We start from the raw sequence: 27,789 nt of genomic DNA on the forward strand, positions 1-27,789 counted from the left end.
GTTTGTTTGTGTTTGCCTCTTGTCAGGGTGGCAGGAAATGCCTGTGGAAGGCAGCTGCGAGGCTTCAGTGCCACTTGCATCTGCCTGAGTGTACAAGACTAATATCTATCCTGTGCCTTGCTTCAATAGCCTGCAAAACCAGGTCAGGATGAATGGTTGCATCCTGCCTTTTCAGAGACATGCGCTCCCTGGGTCCCCGTATTTCCTTGCTGCCTGGTAACATTCCCATTTCATTCACCTTGGACCTTGACATTCCTGCCTTAAACACTCAGGGCATCCTGTCCGTGGTGTGCGGAGGTGAGCCTTGGGCTGTGCACTCTCCTCCTGCGCGGGTGTGCCCATCAGCAGCTGGGGAGTAGCTGCTGTGCAAGGGATGGGGGCTTCTTTCTGCTCTCAGGCACCAAGACGTGGAAGAATCATTAAAGGATGGAATGTTCTCTCCTGCCTGCCACCAACATCAGACTGCAGAGTCCAAACATGAAAATGAGCATCACATATTAGATCAGTAGTAGGTACACTTGAAATAAGCCTGACAGTTGACCTTGGGCACCCGGAGGAGGTCAGGGCAGGAAAACACAGTGCAAGTAAATCACCTCCTTCTGCGGCCCTGGCGCAGCAATGGAAGGACATGGCAGGCTGTAAATCATGGAAAATCTGGTCCTTGCCAGGGCGGAGGGCTGCTGGAACTCTCGGGCCGTTCCCTCCTTCCCTCCAGTCCTCCCAGGAGCATTCAAAACGAATTTTATCTGGAATCAGTGTCTGGTTCCTACCTAACGGCTTAAACCCTCTGTATGCTGCTTGTGCAGGATGTTCTCGCTCCGCGGCAGGTGAAGCACCTCGCTGGTAACAGTGAGTCGCTTTCCGCCTGCCACTCCTCCGGGCCACCCTTCTGCCGCCGCTGAACCTGCCATTAACAACGCCCGCCCCGGCATCCCCGCTACCCCGGGATCCTTCCTCTCCCGCAGGGCTGGCAGCGGGAGGTGGCGGCAGCACGGGGGGCACACAGCGGGACGGCAGCGCCACGGAGCCGCACCTGAGCGCTAAAACCGCGCCGCTCCCTCCGCGGTGGGACGGAGTAAAGAGCAGGTGTGGCAGCTCTTCCTTCGGTGTGCGCTGCCGACGGACAGCTTGCTGCCTGTCTGTGTGTTTGTTTCCAGTGCCCACCTTGTCACTCCGGCACAGGCAAACTTTGCCCACCATCTCTCCAACACCTGCTCCACCCTAGCGCCAGTGGCATCTTTTACTTTGATGGCACGAGCTTCCAGAATTAAACGCCACTGGAACCTTTGTCTCCTGGGAGCCGGAGAGCCCGCGGGAGCGGTGCGGGGGGGAGAGGTGCGGGCAGCAGCGGTGCGGGCAGGGGAGCGGGGCCGCGCTGCCGCGGGGGCGCGCCGGGAGGCGGCCGCGGGCGGAGCCGGAGCCGCTGCCGGAGCCGCTGCCGGAGCCGGGGCCGGGGCGGGGCGGGCGGCCCGGGGCCACCATTGGCTGTCGCTATGCGGTCCCGGCGGCCGCCCCCCGCCCGTCCCCGCCGCGGTGCGGGGCGCAGCCGGCGGCGCGGCGGCTCCATGGAGGCGGCGGCGGCAGCAACAGATGCGGCGGCGGCGCGTCCCGGCCGCCCGTAGCCGCTGTGGGGCCGCGCTGCGCGGGGGCCGCCGCCGCCTCTCCCCCGCTCCCGGCCGGCGCGATGGCCGCGCCCCGGAGGGCGGCCGGCAGCGAGGCGGGCACGGCGGGCACGGCGGGCGGCGGGCAGGCCATCGTCTGGCGCAACGTGGTGCTCATGGGGCTGCTGCACCTGGGCGCCGTCTACGCGCTCAGCCTGGTGCCGCGGGCGCACATCCTCACCCTGCTCTGGGGTGAGTGCGGGGGATGCGCTACAGGTGGGGCGGGGGGCGAGGGGCGGCCCGCGGCGGCACCCGGGGCAGCGGGCGCGTCTCGGTTTCCCCGTGTCCGTCCCCTGTTTACCGGCGCGGTCGCTTTTGTTCCCGAGCCCCCCCCCGGCCGCTCCCGGGATGCCATTGGCAGCGCCGCGCCGGGCCCTCGGTTGCTGTAGAAACAGGAGGCACTCTCCCTCCGGTTACATTTATCAGGTTTTTTAGTTAAAAGACCCAGTCAAGCGCTGATGTTTCGGTTTAAAGGTCTGAGGGAGGACGCGCTGGCCGTCCCTTTGCTGTTTCCCTGTGTTACTTTCTGAACACTCACGGTTTTCTGGCCCGGTTTGGAGCAGAAAATCAGCTCGTCGTTTGTTTCTTGGGGAAGGCGATACATCTCATTAGGGAAGATGCAAAAGTCGAGGAAGAGCTGTAAGGTGCTGGCACAGAGAAGATAAGCCTGGCTCTGCTTTCTGAGGGGAGATGGCTTGCAGTGTCTGTCCTGCTAGCCGTGAAAAGCCAAGGATTCGGTCTGGGAAAGAGAATATGAAATACAGCGTCTTTTCTTCCATCCTGTAGTAAGGTCCTCTTTTCTCCACAAAAGAATGATGCTGGGAGAGGAGCTACACAGAAGCACTGCGGTATTGAGCAAGGCTTGTCAGGGTTTGTGAGACCAAATGGATGCTGAATGTCAGCATCACTATTTAGCAGGCAGAATCATATATTGAGTCACATAAATCTTGGTGGCCAAGAGGGTAAAAACTTGTGTGCTGCTTACATCTGATGCAATTTCTTGGATAAATAACCTGCTTTTGGGTGAGTGGAGAATATAACAGCCCAGAACTCTTTCATACAGCCGAAAGAAGGGTCTGTGCTGCAGGAACTCACAGATGTGGAATTTGGGTTGTTAGGCTGCCATCATTAGTGTTGAGGTGACTCTTCAGAAGCCCCAGCTAAATGCTTTAGAAGTCAGGCTTATTCCTTCTGTTTGAGGAAATCTGAAATCTCTTTTTCAGTGGTTCAGCTTTTGATATTCAGTCTGTCTTAAACCCCTAGAAACCACCACCATTGCTGCTTGCAGTTGGGAAATAAATCTTTCCATCAATTACCATCCTTGGTTTCTGGGTCCCTGGAGGGCACCTGCGTTTGACTGGCAGCCTGGTTTGCACAATCCCTCACCTGGCTTGCTCATGACTAGAAGAGGTTTGTGGGGTGGTTGTGTTTTGCAGTTTCCTTCTGTAAGCACTACTCCTCTCGCCTCCCTATTCCTGGTTGTGTTCAAGTTGATTTCATAGTTTACCTTGGCCACAGCTTGAGGCTCAGGGAGACCAGGAGAGCCTGTGGGAGCTGAATGGCCGGAATGCACAGCCTGTGGTCTGTTTTCAACCCTTTTAGGTCCTGTAGTGTGCAGGCAGGTGGGCTTTCTTTTTCTGTTTTGCCTTTCCAAGAAGACAATTTGAAATAATCTCTGATTTCACTGTCCTTAATTACAAAAATCCCTGAGGCTGGAGGCAAAGGACAGAATTACCAATTCAGCCCTTCATCCTCTGAGGTATTTTTTCCTAGTTGAGATTAAACAGATGCTAAATAATAAACAGCTCTCAACGACTTTGCAGCTTAATGCCTTTCCTTCTGAAAGTGAGAGCCTCTCATTTCTTGACATCGTTATTTTTAACAGCCACCCTAAAGCAGACCACAGAGTTTTTACAGGAGTTTGGTGGGTGGTTTTTACAGGGGCTCCACAGTAGGGAGTGAGGGCACTGGCTCCAGCTGTCCTGGACACTGCGTGCCACTCTCGCATCTGGCTGCTGCCAAGTCTGCTCCCCTCAGAGGTGGTGAGCAACATGAAAATACACACTCTTCTGCAGAATATGCCAGACAAATTAGCTTGCTGTCAGGCTGGTGACCTGTTTCTGAGGTGCCTCTGAGCAACTCAGGGTAGATAAAAAAGGGTGGCTGTTGCCTAAGTTGACAAACGCACCTCGCTTCAGCGTGCAAGGAGCCAGCCAGTAAAGTTGTGTTGGAAGGAAGAAGTGTCAATCAGATGTGTCCCTCGCCCTCCCCAGTTCTCCACGTCTCCTTGCCTGTGCAGATCAGCTGTGAGACTGCCTTTCTGTGGGTGCTGGCTGCCAGCCAGCCTTCGGAGCAGGGCTGGCATGCTGGCAAACTTGGATGGCGGGTATGAGTGTAGTGTCAGGTAGTGCAGGGATGTGTGTACGCTGAAGGGTGCAGATGGAGGAGCTGCAGCCTTCCATGCATCCCTCCATGGTTTCCTTTCTCTTCCCAAGCTTTCCTGGGACTCGAGAAGCTTCCCAGTGATCCTGTGCAAGCCCTTGCATTGATCCGCTCCATGTTCCCCACCACTGCTTGTACACGGATAAGCTGCAGGAACAAGTGTGCTGGGAGTGGGATGCCAGTGGTTGGCTGTGACCTCCGTGGTGTCTGGCAGGAAGCCGACAGCTTCCCATGACTCACCACTGCCTGCTTGGCTTTTTACCTTCTCCTCCCCCAAGACATCCACCTCTCGTTGTGTTCTCCCCTGGGGGAGGCCGGGTACAAACCCTCCCTCTGTGCAGGGCTTGCTTTCCTCCTTCCCTTCCCACCCCCAGAGGCAGCTGATGCAGCACCGATTGAAAAGTGGAGCCTAAATGCCACTGTGCCACCTAGAAAACAGCTGTTCAAGCCAAGCTGCCTGCTCGGCAGGGCTCATTTCCATTGGTAATTTATTGACATTTGTCCAGCTGTACATAATAGACAATGGGAAAACGCTGCCAAGGAAGGCTCAGCTGGTTGTTTACTCAGGATTATCTGTGCTGCTCTGTTCCCGTTGCCTCCCGCACCGGCACCTTGAGGCCCGCGCTGCAGCTTCCCACACCCCACGTGGAGCTAGGGCTGCACAAGGGATCCCAAACAGCACTCTGGGTGGTGCAGAACTGGGGATTTGAGTTGGTGCAGAACTGGGAACTGCGTTATCTTTCAAGGGAGGTACAGATAAGCTGGTTAAAACATAGGCTTTCAGGGCCATCCCAGTGTCTCTGTGGAATTTGACTTCAGTCCAAGCTGAACAAAAACAATGAAATTACTCATATCAAAATTTTCCATGAGCTGGGAGCTGCTTTGACCCAAGAGGCAGCAGACAGTGTGTGCGAAGCATCGAGCAGCCCCAGGCTGTGCCTGTGGGGCAGCCATGGAACCGGCCGAGCGGATTTGGAATGTCCCCTGCTGCAGCAGCCCAGGCTCACTGGGAGCTCTCTTGCCTTGCTCTTTGCCAGCCTGACCTGTGGTTTGGTGCAGGGGTGTGTGGAGAAGACCCTGCTGCCTTCCCCCTGGCGCTCAGCACCACGGAGGTTTGGAGGGGAGGCGTCACCATTCTCTCCAGGCTCCCACGAGGAAGTGAAGCAGGGTGGGAGCAGCTCGCTGCTAGTGGGGCTGGCTGGGCCAAGCACGCAGATTTCCCAGGACTTAACTTGTGCAAAGGGGTGCTTGTGGCCAGCTGTGGCTGTGGCTCACTGGTGTCCTCTTTTGGGCTGGACATGCTGCACCACCTTCCAGAGGCTACTTGGGAGGAAACTCTCCGCAAGACTCATCCCCTGCAATAGTAACGTGCCATTAAATGATGCTTCTTAACCAGGAACCTCCTTGCTCCAGCCAGGCCCATGCTGTGGCAGTCCCAGTGAGGTTTATCTGTTTGATTTAGGAAAACAAACTAAAAAAACCTCTGAAATCCTTGTACAGGCAGAAGTACCAGCGTGTTTCACTGCAGCACCTGATGCTAACAGCTGCTCACAGTTTCTTTTGGTGGGCTCATGATAACTTCCTAAAGACTCCCATCTGGGGGATCATGTGATTTTCTCAGATTTTGTTTGGAAAAAGGTGCTTTTTAGTCTTCACAGAAGGCTTGTGAGGAAGCGCTTGAAGTAGCCAAATTAATTTTAGGAAATAGAGCTGCCACAAAAAAGATTAGGCTGTTTACCTGCTTTAAAACCTTTTATTTCAGGCTGCTGAAACAACTTTAAAAACTCGCACAAGCATGGCCACCCAGAAATCCCAAATCACCTGGATGTGTTTGGCAGAGCTGCCTGAGGGATGAGTGAATGTCAGTTCACACGCTGTGCCCTGCCAGAGCTTGGAGTTGGGAAGGAGGATGGCCTTGCCCTAATGGTGCTCATATGGGAAGGGAGGCTTGTTGCTGTTGTTTTAGCTGCATTTAGGAGATGTTTTAGTGCTCCTGAGAGTGCCAGATTGTTCATGTTCAGCCGTGGTGGGCCCTGTGCCATGCTTATCCACAGCTTTCCCCGTGCGCGAGTGCTGGCTGGCTGGGAGCACAGACGGAGCAGCGGTGCTGCACAGCTGCGCTCCTGCTGAGGTACAAGCTGCTCCCAGGCAGGAGTCTGGATCCTGCCTGGGATGCCTGGATCCTGCCTGGGATGCCTGGATCCCTTTAATAAGAGAGATTGAAGCAATTGTGGTCTTAGTGCTTTGGGTGATCGCCTGTTTCCCAGGCTTCCTGCTAGGTAGCACGCCTGTGTAATAAGGCACAGGTTGCTGTTGTGCACTGCAGATTCAAGTTTTATTGGTCCTGCATGGTTCCAGAGCCTCGGATATTCTTGAGTGCCACCTGCTGGCTTTCTGGTTGTTAACTGGTTTTAGTCCCAAACCATTTCTACACGCAGTGTTGGAAACTCGGTGCAGTCAGCTGTAAATAAAAAAAATCCAAGCTCCAGGGAAGTTCTCCTTGGTACCTCTGTGGATGAAGGAGAGTGGAAAGAAATACTGTCTCTGTTTCACACCCAGTGAAATGGAGACATCTGATGGAAACTTCTCTGTTGCTCCTGCTGCTGCTCTGGAGAGGGGTTATGCTCCTCTGTGTCCTGGACAGTGGTTATGCTCAGGTGATTGCTGTAGGCAAGGTTTTGGGTCAGGAAACAGGGAACAAGTGCTTTTATCCTGGGTACTCGCTGAGAAGGGCTTAATGAACAGAAAGACCATCCCTCGCCTTACTCTCATGGATGATCTCCTGGCTGCTGGCTCCCAGAACAGTCCCAGCTGTGAGCAGGGAGCAGCTCTGGGAGGTTTCTGTGGAATACAGGAGGCTGGCCTTGTTGTTCATCAGCCCCCAGCTCCACCATACTTTCAGCAGTTCAAGGCGGTAGCTGGTCCACTAGATGATGAGTGGAGAAGAGGTGGAGCATCAGAATGGTAATTCCATCTCTGAGGTGCACAGGGCAGTAGCCCTGCTTGTCTCCAGAGAAGTTTTGGACTGGCTTGTCCTCCCCTGGCTCATTTGAAAGCATAGTTATACAGCTGTCACTCTTAATAGCCAAGTTCTTGGCTTGTTCCTTCCCTCCTGACATCAAGAGCTGAACTCCCATCATCTCTGACAAGAACAAAATCTTTTCTCAGACAGTGTTTCTCTCCTTAAAAATGGGACAAGCCCCAGAGCTGGAGGTGGCTGTAACACATCTGGGAATGGTCTGAGCTCCGTGTCCATGGTAAAACTGGGAACACACCCTCACATAATGCACAGATAGAACAGAGTCACAGAGTCACTTGGGTTGGAAAAGACCTCTAAGATCATCAAAACCAACCATTAGCCCACACTGCCAAGTCCACCAATAAACTACGTCCCTAAGCACCACAAGTGCACATCTTCTAAACCCACCCAGGGATGGAGACTCCACCACTTCCCTGGGCATCCTGTTGATGGAACAGGTATGGATGGATACAGTCATTGAGAGTGTTCCTGGGTCTGTTCCAGAATCCTGCTCTGAGATGATCTCCTGTTGAGGACACTCCTGCCTGTCAGATGTTTTCCCTTCCCCAGTGTTCACTCCCCTCTTGTTTTAACTGTTGCTGGAGTTAAAACAAGCTTGCTGGAGATAAAACAAGGTCTTGTCTGTCACAATGTTCAGCTGTAACTATGTGGTTTTGTTCCTTATCCTGATTTAATCCCCTGTGCATTGGTGGTGCTCCTGTGTTGTTTCCCTCCGTCCTGTGTGCTGCACATCGCATGGTCACTGTGAGCATGGCAAAGGAAGGGGGAAAAAATTCCGTGTGTGTGCTGAGCCCTGGATGCATGCAATGGTTCTTTGGTCCTGTTGCTCCCAGGAGTGGGTTCAAGGCAGTCCTGAGGAGTTCCTGCAGTGGGAGTGGATGAGCAAGCAGGGAAGCTGTGCATGCTTGGACATCGGGATGTTCACCCAGCAGAAAGCACTGCTGGGCTGCTCTGACCTGTGCTCCAGGCAAGCCACAAGAACCTCAAGCACTCTTTCCCTTTGATCTGTGTGATGAGGACAGAGATGATAGCTGGATCCAGCAAAGGTAGAAATCCCTGTCTGAATTTGGCAGGATTGTTGGCATCTGGGCTGCCCCCTGACATCGTGGGCTTGGGAGAGGCGTCCCTGTGCAGCAGCCCTGTGAAGGGGAGGTTTGTTGGCACCCCCAGAGCTGGCTGTGGCAAACACACAAAAGCCCAGCCAAAGGCCACAAAAGCATAAAGTGCCTTCTTGAGCCATGGTCCAGCAGCCCCTGAGCTGGTGCAGGCAGCTCTGGGGAATCATCAGGGATTTCTGGCTCTAGCTTTTTATCTTTGGTTCCATGTGCAGGTGGGGATGACAGTATGCAAGCTCTGAGGAGTTTCAGTGAATGAGTCAGGATGGACTTCTCTGCAGGAGAAGTCTCAAGGGGCTTACTGTCTTGAATTTAGTGTGATTCCTCATCTCTGCCACTCCACCTACCCTCCCTGCAGTCACAGCTGCACTTGTAACTAACACTGATGTTATAACTGAAGCCAAGCAATTTCTTGTAATCAGATTTTATTTTTACCATGTAGGCTAACAATTAAATGTGCTGCCCTACTGGAGAGCTGAAACATTAACAATAACTGTGCTAAGTAAAGCAAAGCTGATGTGAAACAGAGGGGAAGGCTGTTTGTGATGCTGGCATTGGGAATCCTGTGTGCCTGCCATCCCTCTTGTGCAGGGGCCTCAACAGCAGCGGATGGGGGTTTCTGGAGGATCTTTCTCAACATGTTTTTGGACAGTGGCTTTTCAGATGATGTTCTGAGTGCTAGAGCTTGCTGGGGGAGCAGAGCTGGGCTGGGGCAGGGCTGTTTGTGCTGGAGGGACATAGTGAGGAGTCATTGGGGCAGCGTGGGGAGCAATCATCTGGTGAGTGCCCCTGGGGAGCATCAGCCTGCCCACACACAAGGTCTCCTTGTCTGCCCTGGCACCATCCTCTAACCTGACAGCTCTGGCTAACTGACCTGCTGGGTGCAAGGGGCTCGTGCCTTCTAATTTTAATGAGGTTTAGTGCTTGCAGCCCAGTTCTGAGGCTCCAACTGCCAAGAGTGAAAGTTGGAAGAGGCCATTTTTTGCAAGAGGCTTTTCTCTGAGCTGTGTTTGGTTTTGGAAGGGGTAGGGAAAGGTGTAGCATCTGAAAGCATACAAGTGGAGCAAACACAAAGCATCTAGGCAAGGTGCAGTGATACATTTGGACCCTGAAGCCCTGAAAAGTCAAATCCATCAGATCTCTGCTTCAGTGGTCATGGGGAGGGCACTGGGTCAGGCAGGACATTCCCCTGTCATGTACCTGGTTCTGCACAGGGCAAGCTTTGGCTTTGTCCCTTTTTGGACAGGGATGCTAAACAATAACTAAAGAATAACTAAACCGTCTTCCTTGGGGCAGAGCTGCCTGCTGAATGCAAGGCTCAGGGGTGCTGTGCTAATGGCTTAACCATGCTATTTCTCTACTCTGTCCTTGAAAAAAAAAGAGGTAAAATTGGCATTATTTCTGTCTTGGCATTTATAGAGCAGTTAAAACCCACCAGAGCACAAGTCAGTGTGTGGATTGAGGACAGCAGTGAGGTCACTGGGAGAGAAGTGAAATCTGCCCATGGTTTTGTGATGATGCAGAGCCCAGCTGAGCTGAAACAGGCTACACATAAGCATCAAAAATTTCAGAGAAACCAAAGCATCTTCCAGCCTTCTCTTTTGATCTAAAAATACACGTAAGCTGTTCGACATCTTAAGGCAATCTTCAGTTGCTGGTGAGTTCAGGGAGTCTGTATTTCCTTCCTAGGGGAGTTCTAGCATTGGCTGGAATAATTGCTTTCAGGCATGATTTCCATTGCTCTATTGGCTTTATTTATGTCACATTGGCTGCAGTTGTCAATATGAACATTTCTGCTATTCCAACCGGAATAAAGTCTTTTGTATACTCAGCCAAAAGTGCTGGCTCTGGGGAATATTCCTGAAAATGCATACGCAGGCATGTGCATCCAGGCAGAGGCAGCCTGGATTTCATGAGCTGGGGATGGCAGGGCCAAGGGGATGTGATAGATGGCTTCTCCTGGAGCTCCACCACAGTACAGAGGTGTAGGAGCAGGATATCACCAGAAATCATCTCTGCAGCTCTGAAACTTTGCTTCCCCTTTGCCTTTGATGTGCTTCCTCTTATCTCTTTCTCTCTTGGCTCAATTTCGAGTAGCTCAGAGGATGTGTAGATCTAATTTTAGATGAAACTTTCTAGCCTGAGATTTCACATGTCTGGTCTCCACAGGGAAGCGCAGCTCCCCGTGAGAGCTGGCATGACCTGTATGGTGGGCGGCCCAGGGAATTGGTGCTGCTGCACTCTAGTGCTTTTTATTTCTCATTTGCTTGTTTGAATCCAGCCCAAGGAGCTTTTGATGCCAGCCTTTGATAGTTAGCAGGGCTCGGGGAGCAGAGGGTTGGCTAGCAGAGCAGCGTTTCCTTCCCAGAGACCCCAGGGCCAGAGCGCTGATTCAACATCGCTTCTTGGCAGCAATTTAGGGACTATGGTGAAAATTTCCTCCTCCTTAATAAATGTAGTTCCAGGTCAGGAAACAAGACTTTTATAGTAGGATGCTGCAGGTTAAATGATGTGTTACCGCTCCCTGGTGTCTCTTTGCTGTGGAGGAAGAGATCTCCAAGGTTTCCCTGGAGTTTAGCAATAGAGATGGGTACTGGGGATTTGATACCTAATCTACATCCAAGAATGCTGCATGCTGACCCTGGCCCTCCCACCAGTTCAGTGCATGACATCAGCCAGCATTTTAAACTGAACTGGTAGGAAGGACTGCTGGTCTGATTTGGGGTAGGAAAACTTGCCATTCTGAGGGCAGACATGGCATTTTAAGAAAATATATCCCCAAACTCGACATTATCTAATGAAAGCATACAAAAGCATACCAGGCACCACAAAATTATCAGCTGTGTTTCTGGTCTGAGCCCTGAATTAGAAGAGAATCTTCTTCCTCTGTCTGTGTGTGTAGTGAAGTGGAGGATCTCTTAGGAGTTCAGAAGAGACCAGGCATGGTGCAGCTGCTGAAATGGGTGGCAGTGCTGCCCTGAATTTCAGAGGGAATGGAGTTAGGCACCACTCAGCACTACTGAAAGTGCTTTCCCTGGTTTGGTAATATTAATCCTCAATCTGCTACTGAATAACAGCAAAACCCCCCAAGTGAGGAGGAGAAGGCAGATACAGGATATGCAGATGTAATTTAATTTTTAGAAAGGAAGAAGTCAGCACTGGAAGTTACAGGAGTGTTACATATTTATGGCAGTCAGTCAGCTATGCATGTTTGCACTTGAGCAACTTGCTGTTTGGATGTCTCATGCAGTTCTTGCAGCCTAATGGAAAACTTGGGGTTTGACTCGTTTGGTTAGTAAAAATCCTTAACAAGGAATTTTTATCTGATTGAATAAGCACAGGATGCTGGTGTGGAAGTAGGCAAAAGTTTCATGTCCATCCGTGTTATTTTTAATCCTCAAATAGTTTTTTTATATAAATGAGTCAAGTTGTGGTATCCTTTTATATGTGGGGGAGAAGAAAATGGCCTGTGCTAAGATGAAAATTTCTCGGCAGCTTCCTTGAGGCTTCGCTGGCTACTGTGGAGAGAGAATTTCCACCAAATGGTGTCATGTCATGAGACATCTTAATCATGAACAGCATTTTAAGGTCAACTATCTCCAGCTGCCCTCTTGCTGAAGAGGTAACAGATGTCTACAGGTGAAGCACAGCCCTTGCATTTGTTAATTTTAATTCCCCATGCAAAAGACATGCTTTCTTTGCCATTAATGTGATTAGAATTCGTGTCTGAGGAAATTACTCCCTCCTGTATCCATGGGATCTTGGCTCCTGATCCTTGAACTGCTGGAGACATGGTGTGTGTTTGTAAAAATGTGTAAGCCTTTGCTGAATGTAACTTCAGGCTGGGCCTGGGAACGTGTCAGACTTTGTAGGCTAAACAATGTTGGGAATGTCATGACCCAGCAGTGGGACCTCCACCAGAACAGAGTGCTGCGTGCTTCTGAAGCTGTCCCCAAAAAGGTGACAGTAGAAGAGCTAAGGTTTTTCCAAAATAGCAACTGGAAGCTGAAGACACCACCAAAGGAGCAGGTCCCTGAGCACGTACAAAATAACTCTGTGGGTTGGTTGTGAGCAGGGCTTTGTGTCAGGGGATTGACAGGAGGGGACAGCAGCCAGCACAGGAGTAAATGGGGCTGATGTCCTCAGAACAAGACATAAAACCAAGTCCCTGGCCCTTGGTGGCTATCCTGACCCAAGGTCTTGTCACCTTCCTGGTCAGAGCAAGTGTGTTAACAACTCTGGGACAGCCTCCAGTAATTACTTGGCCTTGGTAATTACTTTTCACATACTCTCTGTGCAAAAGGCCACATCTTGAAGTCCACACTGCTGAAAGTGTGCAGGCAGTGCTAGTGCAGCAGTAACTGGGCTGTGTTGTCTTTTTTTTCCTTTTTAGTTCTTTATTCTTCTTTTGTCTCCTTTGCATGGCAAGTCCCCTTACCCCTGTTAGAAGAAACTATGGGGCTAGGTGAGCCACTGCTCTGATTTCACAAGACCTGCCATCTGTCTTGTTTGAAGGGGTGAGCACTTTCCCCCACATGTTTTTCCCTGTTGTTGGTACTGGAGAGGCACTGGTGGTGTGGGAGTTTCTGCCCTGCTTGCTGGCACTTGATGTGATACACCCCAATTCTGGCTGATGTAAGATGTGTCATCACTTGACTTAAAACCAAGCCTGCTTCAGGAGCAGAAAATAGTTTCTTACATGCTGTAACATGCAAAAAAGCTCAAAGGTTCACAGAAGTTGCCCAGTCCCAAAGTGTATTAGGAAAATAAAGCTGTGGTGGGGTCTGTGTTTGGAACAACTCACGGAGACCAAAGTGTGAGGATGATGGCTGTCCAGGCCTGTGCCAGGTTCAGAGCAGTCACTTTGCTGTGGTTGAATGCAGTGTTCAAGTCCCAGTGAAGGGACTGGGAGCCACATGGGAGAGAGATGCCAGCAGTGGGACTGGCGAGAGCTGATTCCCTTCCCTGCTCCTGGCTCTGCTGTCCCTCCTCTCCGTGCCACCCCTGCACAGGGATCGCAGCCACTGGGTGTGAGTTGGTGCCGGGCTCCGTGTGCTGCCACCCCATGGGAACAACTGTGGGACGTCATTCTGTATTTTAAAGATGGTTTGTGTGTTGACAGTAGTGTTATTGTGAATGTGCAGTTGATTCTGTTTCACTGTTCCTATTTTCCTGTCTGATGTGTTGTCCCTCTCAGATAATTGTGATCTGCTCCATCTAACTAGGTTATGTTTGACATTGGTAATGTGTGGATAGTTGCTATCCCACTGTGTCTCCTTATCATCTGTGCTGAACAAGGGTGTCCAGTCATCTCCTCGCTTTCCAGAGCTAGCATTGTCTGTTCAGATACGCAGAGTGAACCCAGTGCTCGTTGAGCATCTTGTTTTGGTTGATTTGTTTTTTTTAATAATGAGGTGAAAGTCAAAATCAATCTGTAATGTGCTGGATCCACAAACAATAAATACATATCTTTGTAATGGGGTCCCACGTTTTAGAAACAGAATAATTTTATAATATAAATAATTCTGATATTCAGCATAAAACAGAATTGAAATTTTCAGAGGGTGAGATCTTCTCCAATTTAAGCAACCACTTAGAGCAGAGTATGATTTTCTGATGCCTGTGAAGCAGATACAGACTGTGGCAACATCTCCCCATATCTTCATAAGAGGCCAGTTCCATGGACACTGGGATTTTCAGATGAGCTTGGCTTTGGGCTTAATGAAGCTTTTATGGAAATGCACCCATGGGCACAATGAATTGTTCCAAAAAAGGTGGCTCAAATGTTTTATGCTGTTGATTTCTCATCCATTTTTAAATGATTTGCCTGGTATAGTTTTCATTGCTTCTGTCTGACAGTGAGATGATACCTCTGTGCCTGCTGTTCAAAATCATGCTGATATCTTGCTGCCTTATCATATGGCCCACTGGGAATGTTTTATGAACTGTTGGTGATCCTCCTTTCAGGCTCCTGCTTCCCCAAGCTTCTCATCCTCATTACAGATCCCTGTCTCTAATTACTGCTCCCCAAACTACATTACTTCGCTCTGTCTTTGCTTTGAGCCTTACTTTCCCTGTTTCTGCATAGATCCTTGCATGTTTTCTTAGCTCTCTCACTGCTGCTCCAAATATAGCATCATCCACTGTTGTAATTAGTATGCTGTTTGCCTTTGTTTCAGGTCATTAATAAGAATGTTGAATAAAAATCTTCTGCCTATTGATTCTGGTGTGTTCCCATAAATAGCATCTGTGCACAGGCACAGTGTACTGGAAGCCTAGCAACCCGCCAGCTCCCTGTTTCCACATTACTTTAACCTCGTGTCTTGTCTCTTCTTGCATCCTCTCCCTGTCCCTGTGCACTGGGTCTCTCTTTGGTCCTTTTGCACAGGTTTACCTGCTGTTTTCTCTTCCCTCTCTTCCTCTTTGTTCCCTCTTTTAAATGTTTCTACCACTGCTCCGGTTCTGAATCATTTTGCTTGTGCTGTGCTCTATTGAGTGAGCTCCTGGTTGGAAATGCTCCTGTCAGACCTTAGCAGAACATGCAGAGGACACATGTGGCTGTTCTTCTCTTTGTACATTAGCTATCCCACTAAATTAAGAAGAATTACAACATTAATTGTTTTAATTCCAGGTTGTTTTTTGGTACTTTTCTTGTGGTTTTATTCTTTTCCCCCTTTTTCTGCAATAAATATTATTTACTCTCTTACTTAGGAGACCTGTTTAGCTACTGGTATAAGAGGGTGTTTTCAGTATAAGGAGGAATTGCTGTTAACTGGCTGCTTTGCTTCATATTGTCATCCTTGTCTATTTCATTGACATGTTCACCCCCTAGGCACACTCCCATCCCCAAAAATGAGACAGGTGGGCAAGTAGTGGCTTTCTTCTCATACAGTTACTGTAGCTGTGCATGATTAATGTAAAATCAAATGGTTGGTAGTCTGATTTTTGGTTTGAAATCCTAATTTATTCTGCAGAGGAGGGCTTGAGACCTATTTCTTACATGGCAGATATTTGTCATTTTGGCTACCTACATACTGGGAGTTAATGGTCGAGTATTATTTTCGGGCACCCTAATTGCTGTAAGAATCACAAAACTTGCCATCACCGAACAATTCATTTGTCTGACAGGATTTGTTTCTGCTCTGACACTGAACCTCCTGAGTAATTTTTGTTTGTTTGTTTCTGAGGATGTTTCAGCCCTCGGGATTTATATTAGGAAGATTTCCTGCCCTTGTGATTCCTCCTCTGCAAAGCCAAAAAATAGGCATGTTGCGTGGGTATAAGCCCCAGCTGTTTCCTTGATCACTTGAGCACTGCAGGAGTGGGCTGAGGCTGGCAAGTCGCTGGGGGGCTGGAAAGGGCCAGAGAGGGTTGTCCCAGATTGTGTTCAGTGCCGATGTTCCATGTGGTCTCTTACCTACCATGCAGCCTCTTTCTTACAGTGGACAGAGAAGGGAAGTGAAATCAACCCTAATGTTGCATATCTCTCATTCTACCCATTTATCTTTCATTCTCGTTTTAAGCAATCATTCATGATTGAGATGGATGGGTGCCCTTGAGAAGCACTTGGTCAATTAAATGATCTGTTGCTTTGAAGTGGGAGAAAAGCCCCCTTGTGCTTTAAGGAGGCAAAGAAACTGCTGAAGATGGGAGATTTCAGCCCGTGACTAGCAGGAGGTTAACCAGTCATAAAGCCCACAGAAAATATGTTCTTGTAATGATTCAGGACTCTAACCTTAATATTTTTATGTTAGCTGGGTAGTCACAGATCTGTTCCCACAATTACAGTAATTTGAGTGATTTGGAAGGCTTTATTTGGTGATGTTTCTGCACAGCTCAACATCACACAGAGAAAATGGCAAGATAGGTTTTCCCTAATTTCATAGAAGTCCAAACCCTTGCTCTAACAAGGCATATGCAAGAACTGCAAGACTACAGTGGAGACTGGAGCGTAAGGAGTTGTGGTGTCAGCATTTTTACTGATCTGAGAGTAATCTGTAAATTCAGCAAAATCTGTAGATAATGTGTAGAGAGAATGCCTGATTTTAGTTCATTTCTGTACCTCCCTTCAGGCGAGTAGAAATTTTAATTTCATGATAGACTTCAGTACACTGGGTGTAACTGCACAAATGAGACTTTTCTAGGAGTACCATGAGCACGCAGCCTGCTGAAAATCAGAATTGTCTCTTCACTGATGGCAACCAAAGCAGGTTTTAGGGAGGCATCATCTTTACTGGGACCATTCTGACTCCAGCTGTCTGCTGCATCTTTTGAGAAAGGCTTTGGTTTGCTGTACAGGAGATGACAGGGATTTTGGCCATGGACATAATGGGAAGCAGTTCAGGTAAATCTGTTTTTGATGGATCCACCAGCGGAGTGGAATAAGTCCATTTGCTTCTTCAGTCCGCAGGGGTGACAATCAACATGAAATATGGTTGCTGTTATTTTCCCAAATATCTTTCTGTTATATTTCCTCTCAGATGCTGCAATTTCAAGCACTGTGAGCTGGGAGTTGATAGAGGGACACAGTAGACACACACCTACATATACATTTGTTTTCTTCTTGCAGAGACAAATGTTTTGCGTTACATACTGGGAAAAGCAGACTGTGAATTCCTGTCTAGCCACTGCCTGTCTAACAGGGTTCCCTGCTGGACAGACTCTTGTGCAGACACAAATAGAAACCCCCTTTTTGGGGATCGCGTTTTCCCTATTTGTTCTGGTGACTCTGTTTAGGTATTTGAAATAGGCTGTTGTAACCAAAACATGTCTGTGTGTGTAGGGTGGCAGGGAGCCCTGGCTAAGCAACACATTGCTGCAGATGGTGTAAATTGATTTGAAGTTGTCCTGCAATAGTCCTTAATGTTTGAATTGGCTCTTGTTTTAATTTTACACTTGCAAAATGAGCCTGTCCTCTAGGCAGAGGGTCTGTGAGGCAGAGGTGGGCTGAGAACCTCACCTCCTGTCTGCCCAGCCCCGTCCCCTGAGTGACCCTGCAGGTGTCAGCAGCCAGGGCAAGGACCATGTTCACACCAAAGAGAGCACAAATAAGGTCATTTGGCCCCGTGGCACACCCCATGTTTTGTTTTTGTGTCTTTCAGCGTATTTCTGTTTCCTGCTGACGGCTCTGGGCGTGACAGCTGGTGCGCATCGCCTGTGGAGCCACCGTTCCTACAAAGCCAAGCTGCCTTTGAGGATCTTCCTGGCTGCAGCTAACTCCATGGCTTTCCAGGTGGGCTGGTGTTGCTTGTTCAGATTCTTGACCTCCAGGCAGCTCTCTCTGCTGTGCAGGGATCCCCTCAGCTTAGAGACAGCAGAAGAAAGAAAGAAAAAAAAAATCCCGGCAGAAAGACAGAAAGACATTTATTTGCTGTAACACATTCTGCTGGCTCAGGGGATGCAGAGCCCCTCTCACCACCCACGTAACAATAAGCACTAGATAGACCGGGAGCAATAATTACTTAAGGACCAAGCTGAATGTGACCAGGTCAGAGGCTCAGCACCCCTCACCACTCCAGCAGCTGATCTGTGGCACAGGTCAGGCCCCATGCCTCACAGGACAACATGGAGACTTTCATAAGGGCCAACCTGATGCAAATGTGTCTGTGTAACCAAGTGTCTGTTCATCCAGGCAGTTGGAGACTTTGTGCCCAGAAAGGAGAGCAGGCATCCTTTCACAATCTTAATTTATCTCTGTTTTATGCAGCGTTTTTCACCAGCCAGATTCAAATACATTCGTGAAGAAGTGTGTTACTAGCTGTGTACTTACTGGTAGGCAGTCTTAGACCACAGAAACACTTGTGTAACACCCAGCTGGTTGTAGGAGTTAGCCCTGAACCAGCATCTTCTCAGTGTGAATTTGGTTCCTCCTCTGGCTGGTAAGGATAGGGATAGGAACCTGTACTAAAATTAAACTTACTGAGCTTGGCTGCCATAACCCCTTGTGGCACCGAGTACCACGTATGTGTTGTGCCCTGAGTTTTCATCTTTTTCCTTTCACTCTGGTTGGTTGACTTTCTGCTCATGAACCTTGACAGAGAATGAAGAGAGTCCTTTTATCTACTTCTATACTGCTCATTTATCATCTTTGATTTTTTCTTTTTTGAGGTGGAAAGAATTAATTAGTTAGCTCCTCTACACATTACAAAGAGCACAATGCTTTTGCTTGAAAATGGAAATGTGTCCATTTTGACTAAAGCCTTTCTTTATTCAGAACTGGTTCCCATCTGCTGCTTGGTTCCTTGCAGAGCTTTACAAGCCCTTTGCTCAGTGTGTTAAACAACTGTTTTGAGTTCTGAGAAGCCCCTGGTACTGTCTCCCTGATCTTGTCTTTCACAAGTAATTTAAATGAATGTGTAGAGCTGTTTGCAGTGAGCCTGCACACAAGGATTTCATTGCATTCTGCTCCCCTGTTGCTATGGGTTTTGCTCTTAGCTGCATTGGCCTCCTCACTGCTTTTGTCTGAGGACACGGTGTGGTTCAGAGGCAGGGAAGTACTTCAAAGTAGCTTCAAGCCACCTTTGTGCCCTTCATATCAGAAATAAGATGAAAGGCCAAATTGCCCACTCTTAAGTTTGAAGTAGTCTGAAGCCTGCTCCTAATTACCACGACATCCATTGCCCGTAAAGGCTGTTTCCACCACCACAGAGAGTGAGTGATGAGTTTTCAGGTCCATCTCCTTCATGTTGGCTGTGGGAGGAAGAGGTAGGATTGGAGACATGTACAGCATACCTGGATGCTAAATAAGGAGGAAGTATTCAGAATTCGAAGGGCAGAGGAAGGAAACTCTGCTGTAGAGTTTTAACTTGATGCTGCCTGGGCTGTGACATGCTGTACCTCCTCTGGAATACCATCAGATGCAGCCACTTTTGCTGTGTTGCCTCGTGGATTTTTTATGATCAGAGCATGCTGAGCTGTGTTTCTTTCCTCCATCTAGAATGAAGCTCTCACAATTTTGAAAGACTGTGCTTCTTGCTGTCACTTGTCTGTTTCAGACATAGGTAATACCTGGCTTATTGATCTCCTAGTATTTTAAGTTCAGCACCTCATCTGGGCCATGCTGGTTTCATCTCTGTGGCACAATCTGTGTTTGTGCTGGGTGCTTTTGTACACAGCAGGAGTGGTGGTGTGGCAAGCTGTGTCAGCACATGGAGACTGTCACACAGCCCAGGCTATTGGCATGTTTCAGTCTGCAGGTTTATTGAGGGACCTGCTAATGAAGCCTCATGGCTGCATCACTGTCACAGCATGATGCTGTTGCTCTCTGCGTTGGAAGGGATTTCACCCCTGTGTTTACCCGAAACTTGATCAAAAGTGATGTGTTCCTGAAAAATGGTTGCTATTAATACACGCAGAGCATATTTACACATGCTGTGCTCCAGTTCTTGGTGTATTTATTGTCAACAGCTCTGGCCTCCGGCCTTTGTTTCCTCTTAGCCTTTGTGGTTTTTAATTAGATGCAATTCAGTTGTTTCATGGCTTCCTAACCCTTTCATCTGGGGAATCATGGTTTTTTTGCCAGCTCTGCAGGCATTTGCTGTGGCATGAAAAGCCAAGTTAATTTCTCACAGGATCGTTGCTTTTCCTGGTTATCTGCTGTCCCACAAACGACTTATCAAGTGTTCTTGTGACAAACTGATCAATAGTCTCACTTGGAAAATTATATCTGGTTAGGAAAAAGCACACTTTTCTAAGTGTGCTTTTTGCATAACCCTGGTTTATTTTTAAATTACTTAATGTTGACATTTTCCAGTCATATGGATATTCCCACCGAAGCCACTTGAAGCACTGTAGAGGTTTTCATTCCTTTTGATTTCTCTGTAGGAAGGTAGAGGTCTGCCCTTGTTCTCACTGAGGACTTGGGTGACTTCCTTTGCTTTTTTGCAGTTTACTTTGTTTTCTCATGCAGTGGGATAGTTAAGGTGCAACACACTGGAGCACTGGCAAGGGGCTGATCTTTGCTGCCTCCTCTCAGTGTCTTAGATGAGTCAGTGCTGCAGGAAAATGTCCCCCTCATTCCCAGCCCACTCCCAGCATCATTGTGTTCACTACATGACAACAGTAAAGGGCTGAGCACAACTGAACGCAGTGGAGCTGAGATCTTTCCAGGGCTTTTGTTCCTCACTTGTCCCTGGTGTGCTCTTGCAGGGAGAGAGCATTTTTGCAAATCTGAAGTTGGATGTGGGGCCATTTGAGCCGGGTTCTCTAGCTGCTCTTTGCAGTTGTTCCCAGAGTCACCTCAGTGCTTTCTCTCAAACGTTGATAGCCAAAAGAAAGAGCAATGACTTCTGCAATGCTTTCAGCACGGGGCTTTTGCCTCACGAAATGCTGGTGTACACAGTTTCATTATCCTGTGCTTGCTTTGTCCTGTGGTATGTTCAATGCCCAGACGGGTGGTGTCCTGCTCTTACCTCAGAGACACTGCAAATGGTTTGCTCAAGTTCTGCCGGGAGCAAAGCTGCTGTGGTTGGTGGTTGTGGGTGCTGTTCCTAAAAGTAACCCAAGCCTTTCCTTCCTTGGGTATTTTTGCTTGGGTACCTCACTGACTGTGCAGAGATGGAAATAGCACCCTCTGCTAAGAACTCTCTGATTAAAGTTCAAGCTCCTGTGGATCTGGGCATTAACTGACATTTCCATGTTTTGGTGCTGGTGTTGAGCAACTCGATTCACAGATGAGTGTGTGGCCTGAGGCTTGCAAGTGCTGAATGTGCTTACAATGCCCTGCAATAACAGCTCAGCACCACTGCAGAAGCCTCCAGTTTAGTCCAGGGCATCCTGTAGAGCAAACTGGGAGGCTGAAATCCCTTTGGCTGAGTGAACTCAGAAAGTCTCTCTTCATGGATCCAAGTGTGAAATTGGGTTCCATCCCTTTCTCCCTGCAATCCACATGACTCCATTTACAGCCATAAGGCATTTCAGTGTCATGTTGTTCACTACAGTAGTTGTAGTGATCCACAAGCTCTGTCCCATTTTCAGTGCTGTGTTTGTGCCTGGAGGGCACCAGCTGCAACCAGCTGAGAAAGAGGAGCTGAGAGCCTTTGCACAGTAGTCCCCTGAAAATAAATATACAAGATTCCCCATAGCACAGTCTTAAAATAACAATGTAAACATGGATGTACCCAGTCCCTGCAGCACATCCTCAGACACCCAGGGCAGGCTGACAATGGTAACTCACACAGCAAATACCCAGGGAGGACACAGGGCCAGGGCAGACTGATGATGGTAGCTGCCAAGAGGCTCTAACAGCCCTTTCCAGTCCTGAGACTTGTCCAGTCTGTGTCACCAGTTCCCAGAACAGGTCCCATTCCATGTGGGGACTGATGGGAGCAGTGTGATGGGCTGGCTGGCTGCAGAGCTGGGGGTTTTAGTCAACAGCCTTTTTGAGGAGTGTCAGAGAGGGGCTCATTGCTGTTACTGTGGGGGGGGACTGGAGGTTGCAGTGCCTGGCCCCTCTCCTCTCACCCCACCGTATTTTTTGTGCAGAATGACATCTACGAGTGGAGCCGAGACCACCGTGTGCACCACAAGTACTCGGAGACGGACGCGGACCCGCACAACGCCCGCCGGGGCTTCTTCTTCTCCCACATCGGCTGGCTCTTCGTGCGCAAGCACCGGGACGTCATCGAGAAGGGCAGGAAACTGGATTTCACTGACCTGCTGGATGACCCTGTTGTCAGGTTCCAAAGAAAGTAAGTGCAGCACTAGGTCCTGATGTGAGGTGGGGGTGCAGAGATCCTTCCACCTGGTGGTCTGGTTGTGGCTCATTCCTTATTTTCATCTTTGCCTTTTCTTCCCCAAGATATCCCTGCCAGCGTGACTGCAGGTGCTGGGATGCCTTTCCTCTGGCCCCCACTATTCCCGTGTGGCTGACACTTGCTGACTGTCCTCGCAGGCTCTGTGGCACAAGCAGTGAGCCCTGTCCTTGTCCCTCTGCTTTCCCAAAAAGCCAGGGCTGGTTATGAAAACAGCTGTGGCAGAAGTTGCTCGGATCTTGGCCTTCTTCTTTGATCACAGGAGCAAACACTGCAGTCACTAATTGCCTTAACACAGAAGTGCACATTTCACTCTGCAAGGTCATCTTTGGCACCCCTGGGCCAGTGCAGGCCAAGTGCCACCTCTCCCAAGACTGCCATTCTATACAGAATTAATTATCTCCCTTGGGAATTAGCACAGTCCTAGTTCAGTTTGCTACACACTCTGTAAGAGCTTAGAATTGAGCAACATTCTTTGTGCTCTATGTGAGTACCTGTGTTTTAGGCACAAGAAGACTTTCCTGCTTGCAAGCATTTCATCCAGGCACTTTGGAAAATTGCTTAAGGCCATTTTTGTGTATTTTCTGAGTGAGGGGAGCAGTCAGTTGAGTCTAAAAATCAGGGGTTTTTCCTGCTAGTGCCCAGATTTCTCTAATGCAAAAAATTACCGTTGTAATGGAAATCTTCCAGGAGTGAGGAATACTTCCCTCCATGTTTGGTTGCTTTTACTGGTTCCTCAGTTGGCAGTACCTGTTCGCAGCAGCTTCCTTGGAGTTCGCTGCAGCTCCTCTTGCTTATTACCTTTTCCAAGACAACAGCATCCCACAAGAAGCAGGCTGTAATGCTTTGGTCATGCTGCAAAGTGATGAAGTATGTTTTCTGCAGGAAAGTTGTCTTAGCAAATGTCTCTGCTCTGGATATGGATTTAGGGCTTAGTCCCTTATCTGGAAATCAGAATTTGGGTTTCTCCTTTCTACAAGGTTGCAGTGTTGGGGTTTTTTTTGACAGTGTGGAAAAACTAGCAGGTCAGATCAGTAAGAACCATAATAAATCCTTCTTGTCACGTTTTGTTTTAAGGCCAAATTGTTAGCTTTGCTGAATTTAGTGGTGCTGCTGAGTTGTGGCTGAGGCACCACTCAGTTTAAAACCACATCACTTCAGCTGAAATCACAGTACTGCTCCAGGCACGACTGACAGCAAAACCTACCCTCTGTGAATAACGGAGCAATAATCCTGCAAGGGATGTGAGAGAGGAGCTCACAGGTGAAGTGTCTCCATGACAAAGTTTTCATGTGGTGAAAGCAGCGCTGTTCCCCAAGCATGTGTCGAGGCATTGATTCCCCTGCACTCCAGGTAAGGAGGTTTCACTCACTCCAGGGTGGATGTTTCAGTCAAAGGGGGACAATGTACTCAGATGCTTGTTCAGATGGGAGATTTCATGTCTTCATCAAAGACTTCAGTCTGGGCTTCTTGCATCTTGCAGAATGGTTTTAATTGGTGCCTGATAAGCTATTTTCATATTTTATTCTATTTCCCCAGAGTAGTAGAGGCTTTTAACTTTGAAGGAGTTTTCTGGACTGGAAAGTATTTTTCTCCTCCAGCTCTACTTAAACCCTGGCCTTGAATTGATGAGGTTTGCAAACCTTACCAGAAGTTAGTCATATGAGTTGGAAATTATTTGTTATCTTTGGTGGAGCAAAGAAAGGGAACTTGTTTCCTTGGAGGGCCTTAGCTCAGGTGAGTGAGGATAGAGTTCTATGAAAGAGTTGAGGAATGCTCTCTTTTCACCATGGCTGGTGTTGCTGGAGAGCTGCAGATCTTCTTCTGGAGCCCAACATGTGAGGGATAACCCAAAACAACAACAAAATATATCAAGCAAAGAACTTGCAAGGCAAGAGGTTGATTTATTGCATACAGAAGATGATCAAAACTAGTTCATGTGTTACAGATGAGAACTGTGTTCATGAAAACTTCTTTCCTTTCAAAAATACTTCTAATATTAATATTTTTTCAATCCTCTGTGGGTTTTAATTGAAAATTGTTTGGTTTTGTCAAAAAAAAAAAAGACAGTTCTTCCTATCCAAAAAACTTTCAGCAAATGCAGAGTTTTAATAACTGTCTAATAAATCCAAACTCTGTTTTTCCTCATCCCTTCCACAAAACTCAGAAAAAGCAGGGGTCTATTTTAAACCTGTCATAGGGGCACCAACAAGATGGGTCTTCCTTTGCATTCCTTTTTTCCCTCCTTACCTTGTAACACCCGCAGGTATTACAAGAGCTCAGTTGTGCTGATGTGCTTTGTGATCCCCACCTTCGTGCCGTGGTACCTGTGGGGCGAGAGCCTGTGGAACGCCTACTTCCTGGCCTCCATCCTGCGGTACACCATCTCCCTGAACGTCACCTGGCTGGTCAACAGCGCCGCCCACATGTACGGCAACCGCCCCTACGACAAGAACATCAACCCCAGGCAGAACACCCTGGTCACCCTGGGAGCCATCGGTGAGTGCTGCAGCCCTGGGTTTGCACTCTGCAAGCTCAGAGTGATGTCCCATCCTGTTTCACCCTGGTTGGGACTCTGGGTGCCTGCAGGTGGATGCCGCTTGGAGCCAAGGTTTGGAGGAGGCTGGAGCTTGCACATTCTAGAGGAAGACGCCCTTGTTGTATTGATGGTGCCCATGTTGAAATAATGCCATGTAGTCTCTGGGAAGGGAGGTGTTAGCACCCACCCAGCAGCAAGCTCTGCTCAGCAGAAACGAGTGACCCCACTTCTCACCCAGTTGCATGTCTCCCCTCTTGAAGCACTTCTGGTTTTCTTCCCTGAGCATAAGGCATGGCACATGCCCCTTCCTGCTGGGGAGGAAAGCCCAGAGCAGTGAAATGGAGTCTGGTTTGGGTCTGCCCCAGAGCTCTGGGGTGGAGCATAACCTCCACTAGATGCAAGACTTGGGTATTGGAGTGTCCCACCTGAGTGTGTTCCTGTGTTGACAAAAGTGCCAGCCATGTGGTCTTTAAACTCTCTCTCTGTTTTTCAGGTGAGGGTTTCCACAACTACCACCACACCTTCCCGTTTGACTACTCAGCCAGCGAGCTGGGCCTGAAGTTCAACCCCACCACCTGGTTCATTGACTTCATGTTTTGGCTGGGGTTGGTCACTGACCGCAAGCAGGCCCCGAAGGAGATGATCCAGGCTCGCAAGGAAAGGACTGGAGATGGCAGTGCCTGAGGAGTGACGCTGCGCTGTGCCAGCGCTGCTGTCCGCGTGGCTGGCTGGGTGTGTGCGCGCAACCCCGTGCCTGTGGTGGATTTACCTCTGGGTAAAATTACTTTTTTGTTTCAGATCAGTTGGGCTGAATCAGTTCCCCAGGAATTGATTCAGCCACAGCTTCTTTTTTTTCTTTCCTTATTAGCTGTCTGATGTCCAAACTTAAGACTATTAAGTGTAAAAATGTTATATATTATTTAATATTGCAGTTAAACAGGAGAGAGATTGATTTTAGTCACTGTAGTTCATGTCTGAGATTTGTTGTAATTTGCTTGTTCATGGTAAACGTTGGCAGGTTGAAGGAACTAACTGTCCTTTCCAAGTGCAGTTAGGGGAGATTTTTGTTCCTACTGCTAATCCAATAAGCTTTTGAGGCGCATCTTTCGGGGGGGATAGGGCAGGGCCCAGTGTGCTGTGTCAGCTGCATCCTCATGGAAAGGACAGTAACACCACTGATGAAATACAGTATGTCCAAGGGGAAAAAACACCCTCAATTTAGTTAGATATTAGTTTGGAAACCTGCTTTCTTCTTTTTGTTAGCCCTGTTAGCCAGCCCAGTGCACCGCTGTCTTTGCTAAATATGAAAACCATTTATTGCTGAGCAGGCTTTTGTGTTGAAGATTAGTCTCTATACAGTCCAAAATACCAACTGATGCTATATTGAGATGGTTCCTTTGTTGTCACATACACATTGTAATTGTAAATGTATAGAGCTCCACCATGTCTTAAGCCAAATAAAGCTTCGGTTTCAATGTTTGGAGACCTAAGTCATACTCTAATTAGTCATGGCCATCGATGCATGCATATTTTAGCTCCTTTTGCACAAGAGGCCTCTTAATTTCTTTTTCTGCCTTTGACTAGTGGGTCTTAGAAAACTGACCTTTATCTAAGTCAGAGCCTGTACTAGTATTTCAGCTGCATGCAACATCCATTGGTTTCTGAGCAAAATATAAAGACAGTTATGTAGCTTCTGAATTTTAACAGTTGCCTTGCTTAACCAAAAAAAAAAAAAAAGGGAAAAAAAAAGAAAAAAAAAGAAAAAATGCTAAAAAAAAGGCATGTGGATTTAATGGGACATATAGCCCTTTGTGTTAGATGTTAGCCAGTGCAGGAGAGAGGCTTTGTACTGTCAGCACTGGAGCACTTTTGAAGATAGAGGGCATGATTTTCATTTATAAAGAAGGTCACTGCCTTGCTCCTCGGAGAGGGAGCGCCTGTTTCCCAGCCACACAGCCCCACACGCTGGGCAAGGCAGGGATCTCAAGATAACTGAGACTCAGGCCCAGATATTTTCAGGAAAGATGCAAAAGTGGGGAAAAAAATAAAATGGTTTCTTTTTTGTTCTGTTTCTTGTTTTTCAAATGATGCCATATAATATAAAAGAGTTGTCTTTATTCTGTCTTTCATCCAGCAGGTGTTTAAAAAGTGTTATTTTGCCATTAATGATGTGTAAACTCTTGAGTGATTTACAATAAACAGTTATGGGTTAGCCTGGCCACTGTGTTTAATTCTGAAACATCTCCCAAAGCAAACATCTTTGTGCATCACACATCAGAATTACGGCAGTGCTTTGCTTGCCTTTTCCAGCTACGCATTTGGTGTGGCTCAAAATGCCTCCCCCCCTCAGCACTTCTGAATGTCAGGGGAAGAGGAGGCTGTCAAATGGAAGGGCACCAAGAGATTTGATTACTTAAGGCTTCCTGGCCAAGCTGATAGAGGGGGAAAAGAAACTGGGAGCTGACATAAACTTGAAAGGAGACTGTGGCAGGCTCTTGCATGTGAAAATCCTGCTTGAATAGAAAAATACCAGCCCGGTGTGACTGCAGGACAATGCTTTGGCCAAAAATATTAAACATTTTATTTAGATTTTATTTATTTGTTTCTGCTGAGATGGGCCTGAAGACTGGGGTATGCCTGAAGATGTGTTTTGATGTGCATTCATCCGGAGTCAGAGCCATTTGACAGACACAGGAATTAGACACACACGAGTAGGAGATGTCTCCGCACCCCCTGCTGCAGTAGCTGCAGGATGGTGTAGAAATGGGCTCCTGGAGCTGGGAGGCTCCTGACCTGCTGGTTAGAAAGATAGAGCTGTTCCTTCCATGGCAAAAATCATAGGGAACCTGCCTTCAAAGTGGTGCATGTAATGGGTTCGCACTTGGGGTGTGAGTGTAGGAGCGAAGCTTGGAAGATATGCAAACACCTGACCTCACTGGTGCTCCCATCCGTTCCTTTGTGCAATTTCCTGAGTGCAGAACTACAGGGAATGCACCAAAATATGAAGCTTCCTGTTGATCTTTATCATTTTTCTTTTGTCCTGCTACTGCTTGGACTTCCTCAGGCTCATTCCTGTCAAGTGCCTGGTGTAAGAGTAAGTGGCTTTGCTATGAAACACATGCTGTTCTGAATACCTGCAATTTCAACAAGGTAAGATTCCCCCCACCCTCCCCCAGGTATAAGACTTCAAAAGCAGCAGCAGCAGTTCCAGTGTATTTCAGGGATATGAAAACTGAAATTG

At 48.3% G+C, this 27,789-nt stretch overlaps 1 protein-coding gene across 1 annotated transcript; it reads left to right on the top strand.

Moving 5' to 3' along the window:
• Nucleotides 1-1,608: 1,608 nt before the first annotated feature.
• On the top strand, nucleotides 1,609-26,759 carry SCD5 (stearoyl-CoA desaturase 5). Its single transcript, XM_082282175.1, has 5 exons — nucleotides 1,609-1,853; nucleotides 17,360-17,490; nucleotides 21,741-21,946; nucleotides 24,276-24,508; nucleotides 25,042-26,759. The coding sequence occupies exons 1-5, from the start codon at nucleotides 1,685-1,687 to the stop codon at nucleotides 25,230-25,232; spliced, it is 930 nt and encodes a 309-aa protein (XP_082138301.1). The 5' UTR covers nucleotides 1,609-1,684; the 3' UTR covers nucleotides 25,233-26,759.
• Nucleotides 26,760-27,789: the final 1,030 nt, after the last annotated feature.

The sequence above is a fragment of the Coloeus monedula genome (assembly GCF_965178545.1).
Source record: "Coloeus monedula genome assembly, chromosome: 5".
In the NCBI taxonomy this organism is placed as follows: domain Eukaryota; kingdom Metazoa; phylum Chordata; class Aves; order Passeriformes; family Corvidae; genus Coloeus; species Coloeus monedula.

Bases quoted from the DNA above. Each gene is read 5' to 3' on its own strand.
- SCD5 (XM_082282175.1), top strand. From the start codon at position 1,685: ATGGCCGCGCCCCGGAGGGCGGCCGGCAGCGAGGCGGGCACGGCGGGC. The intron at 1,854-17,359 runs GTGAGTGCGGGG...TGTGTCTTTCAG, and splicing joins CATCCTCACCCTGCTCTGGG to CGTATTTCTGTTTCCTGCTG. The intron at 17,491-21,740 runs GTGGGCTGGTGT...TTTTTTGTGCAG, and splicing joins CTAACTCCATGGCTTTCCAG to AATGACATCTACGAGTGGAG.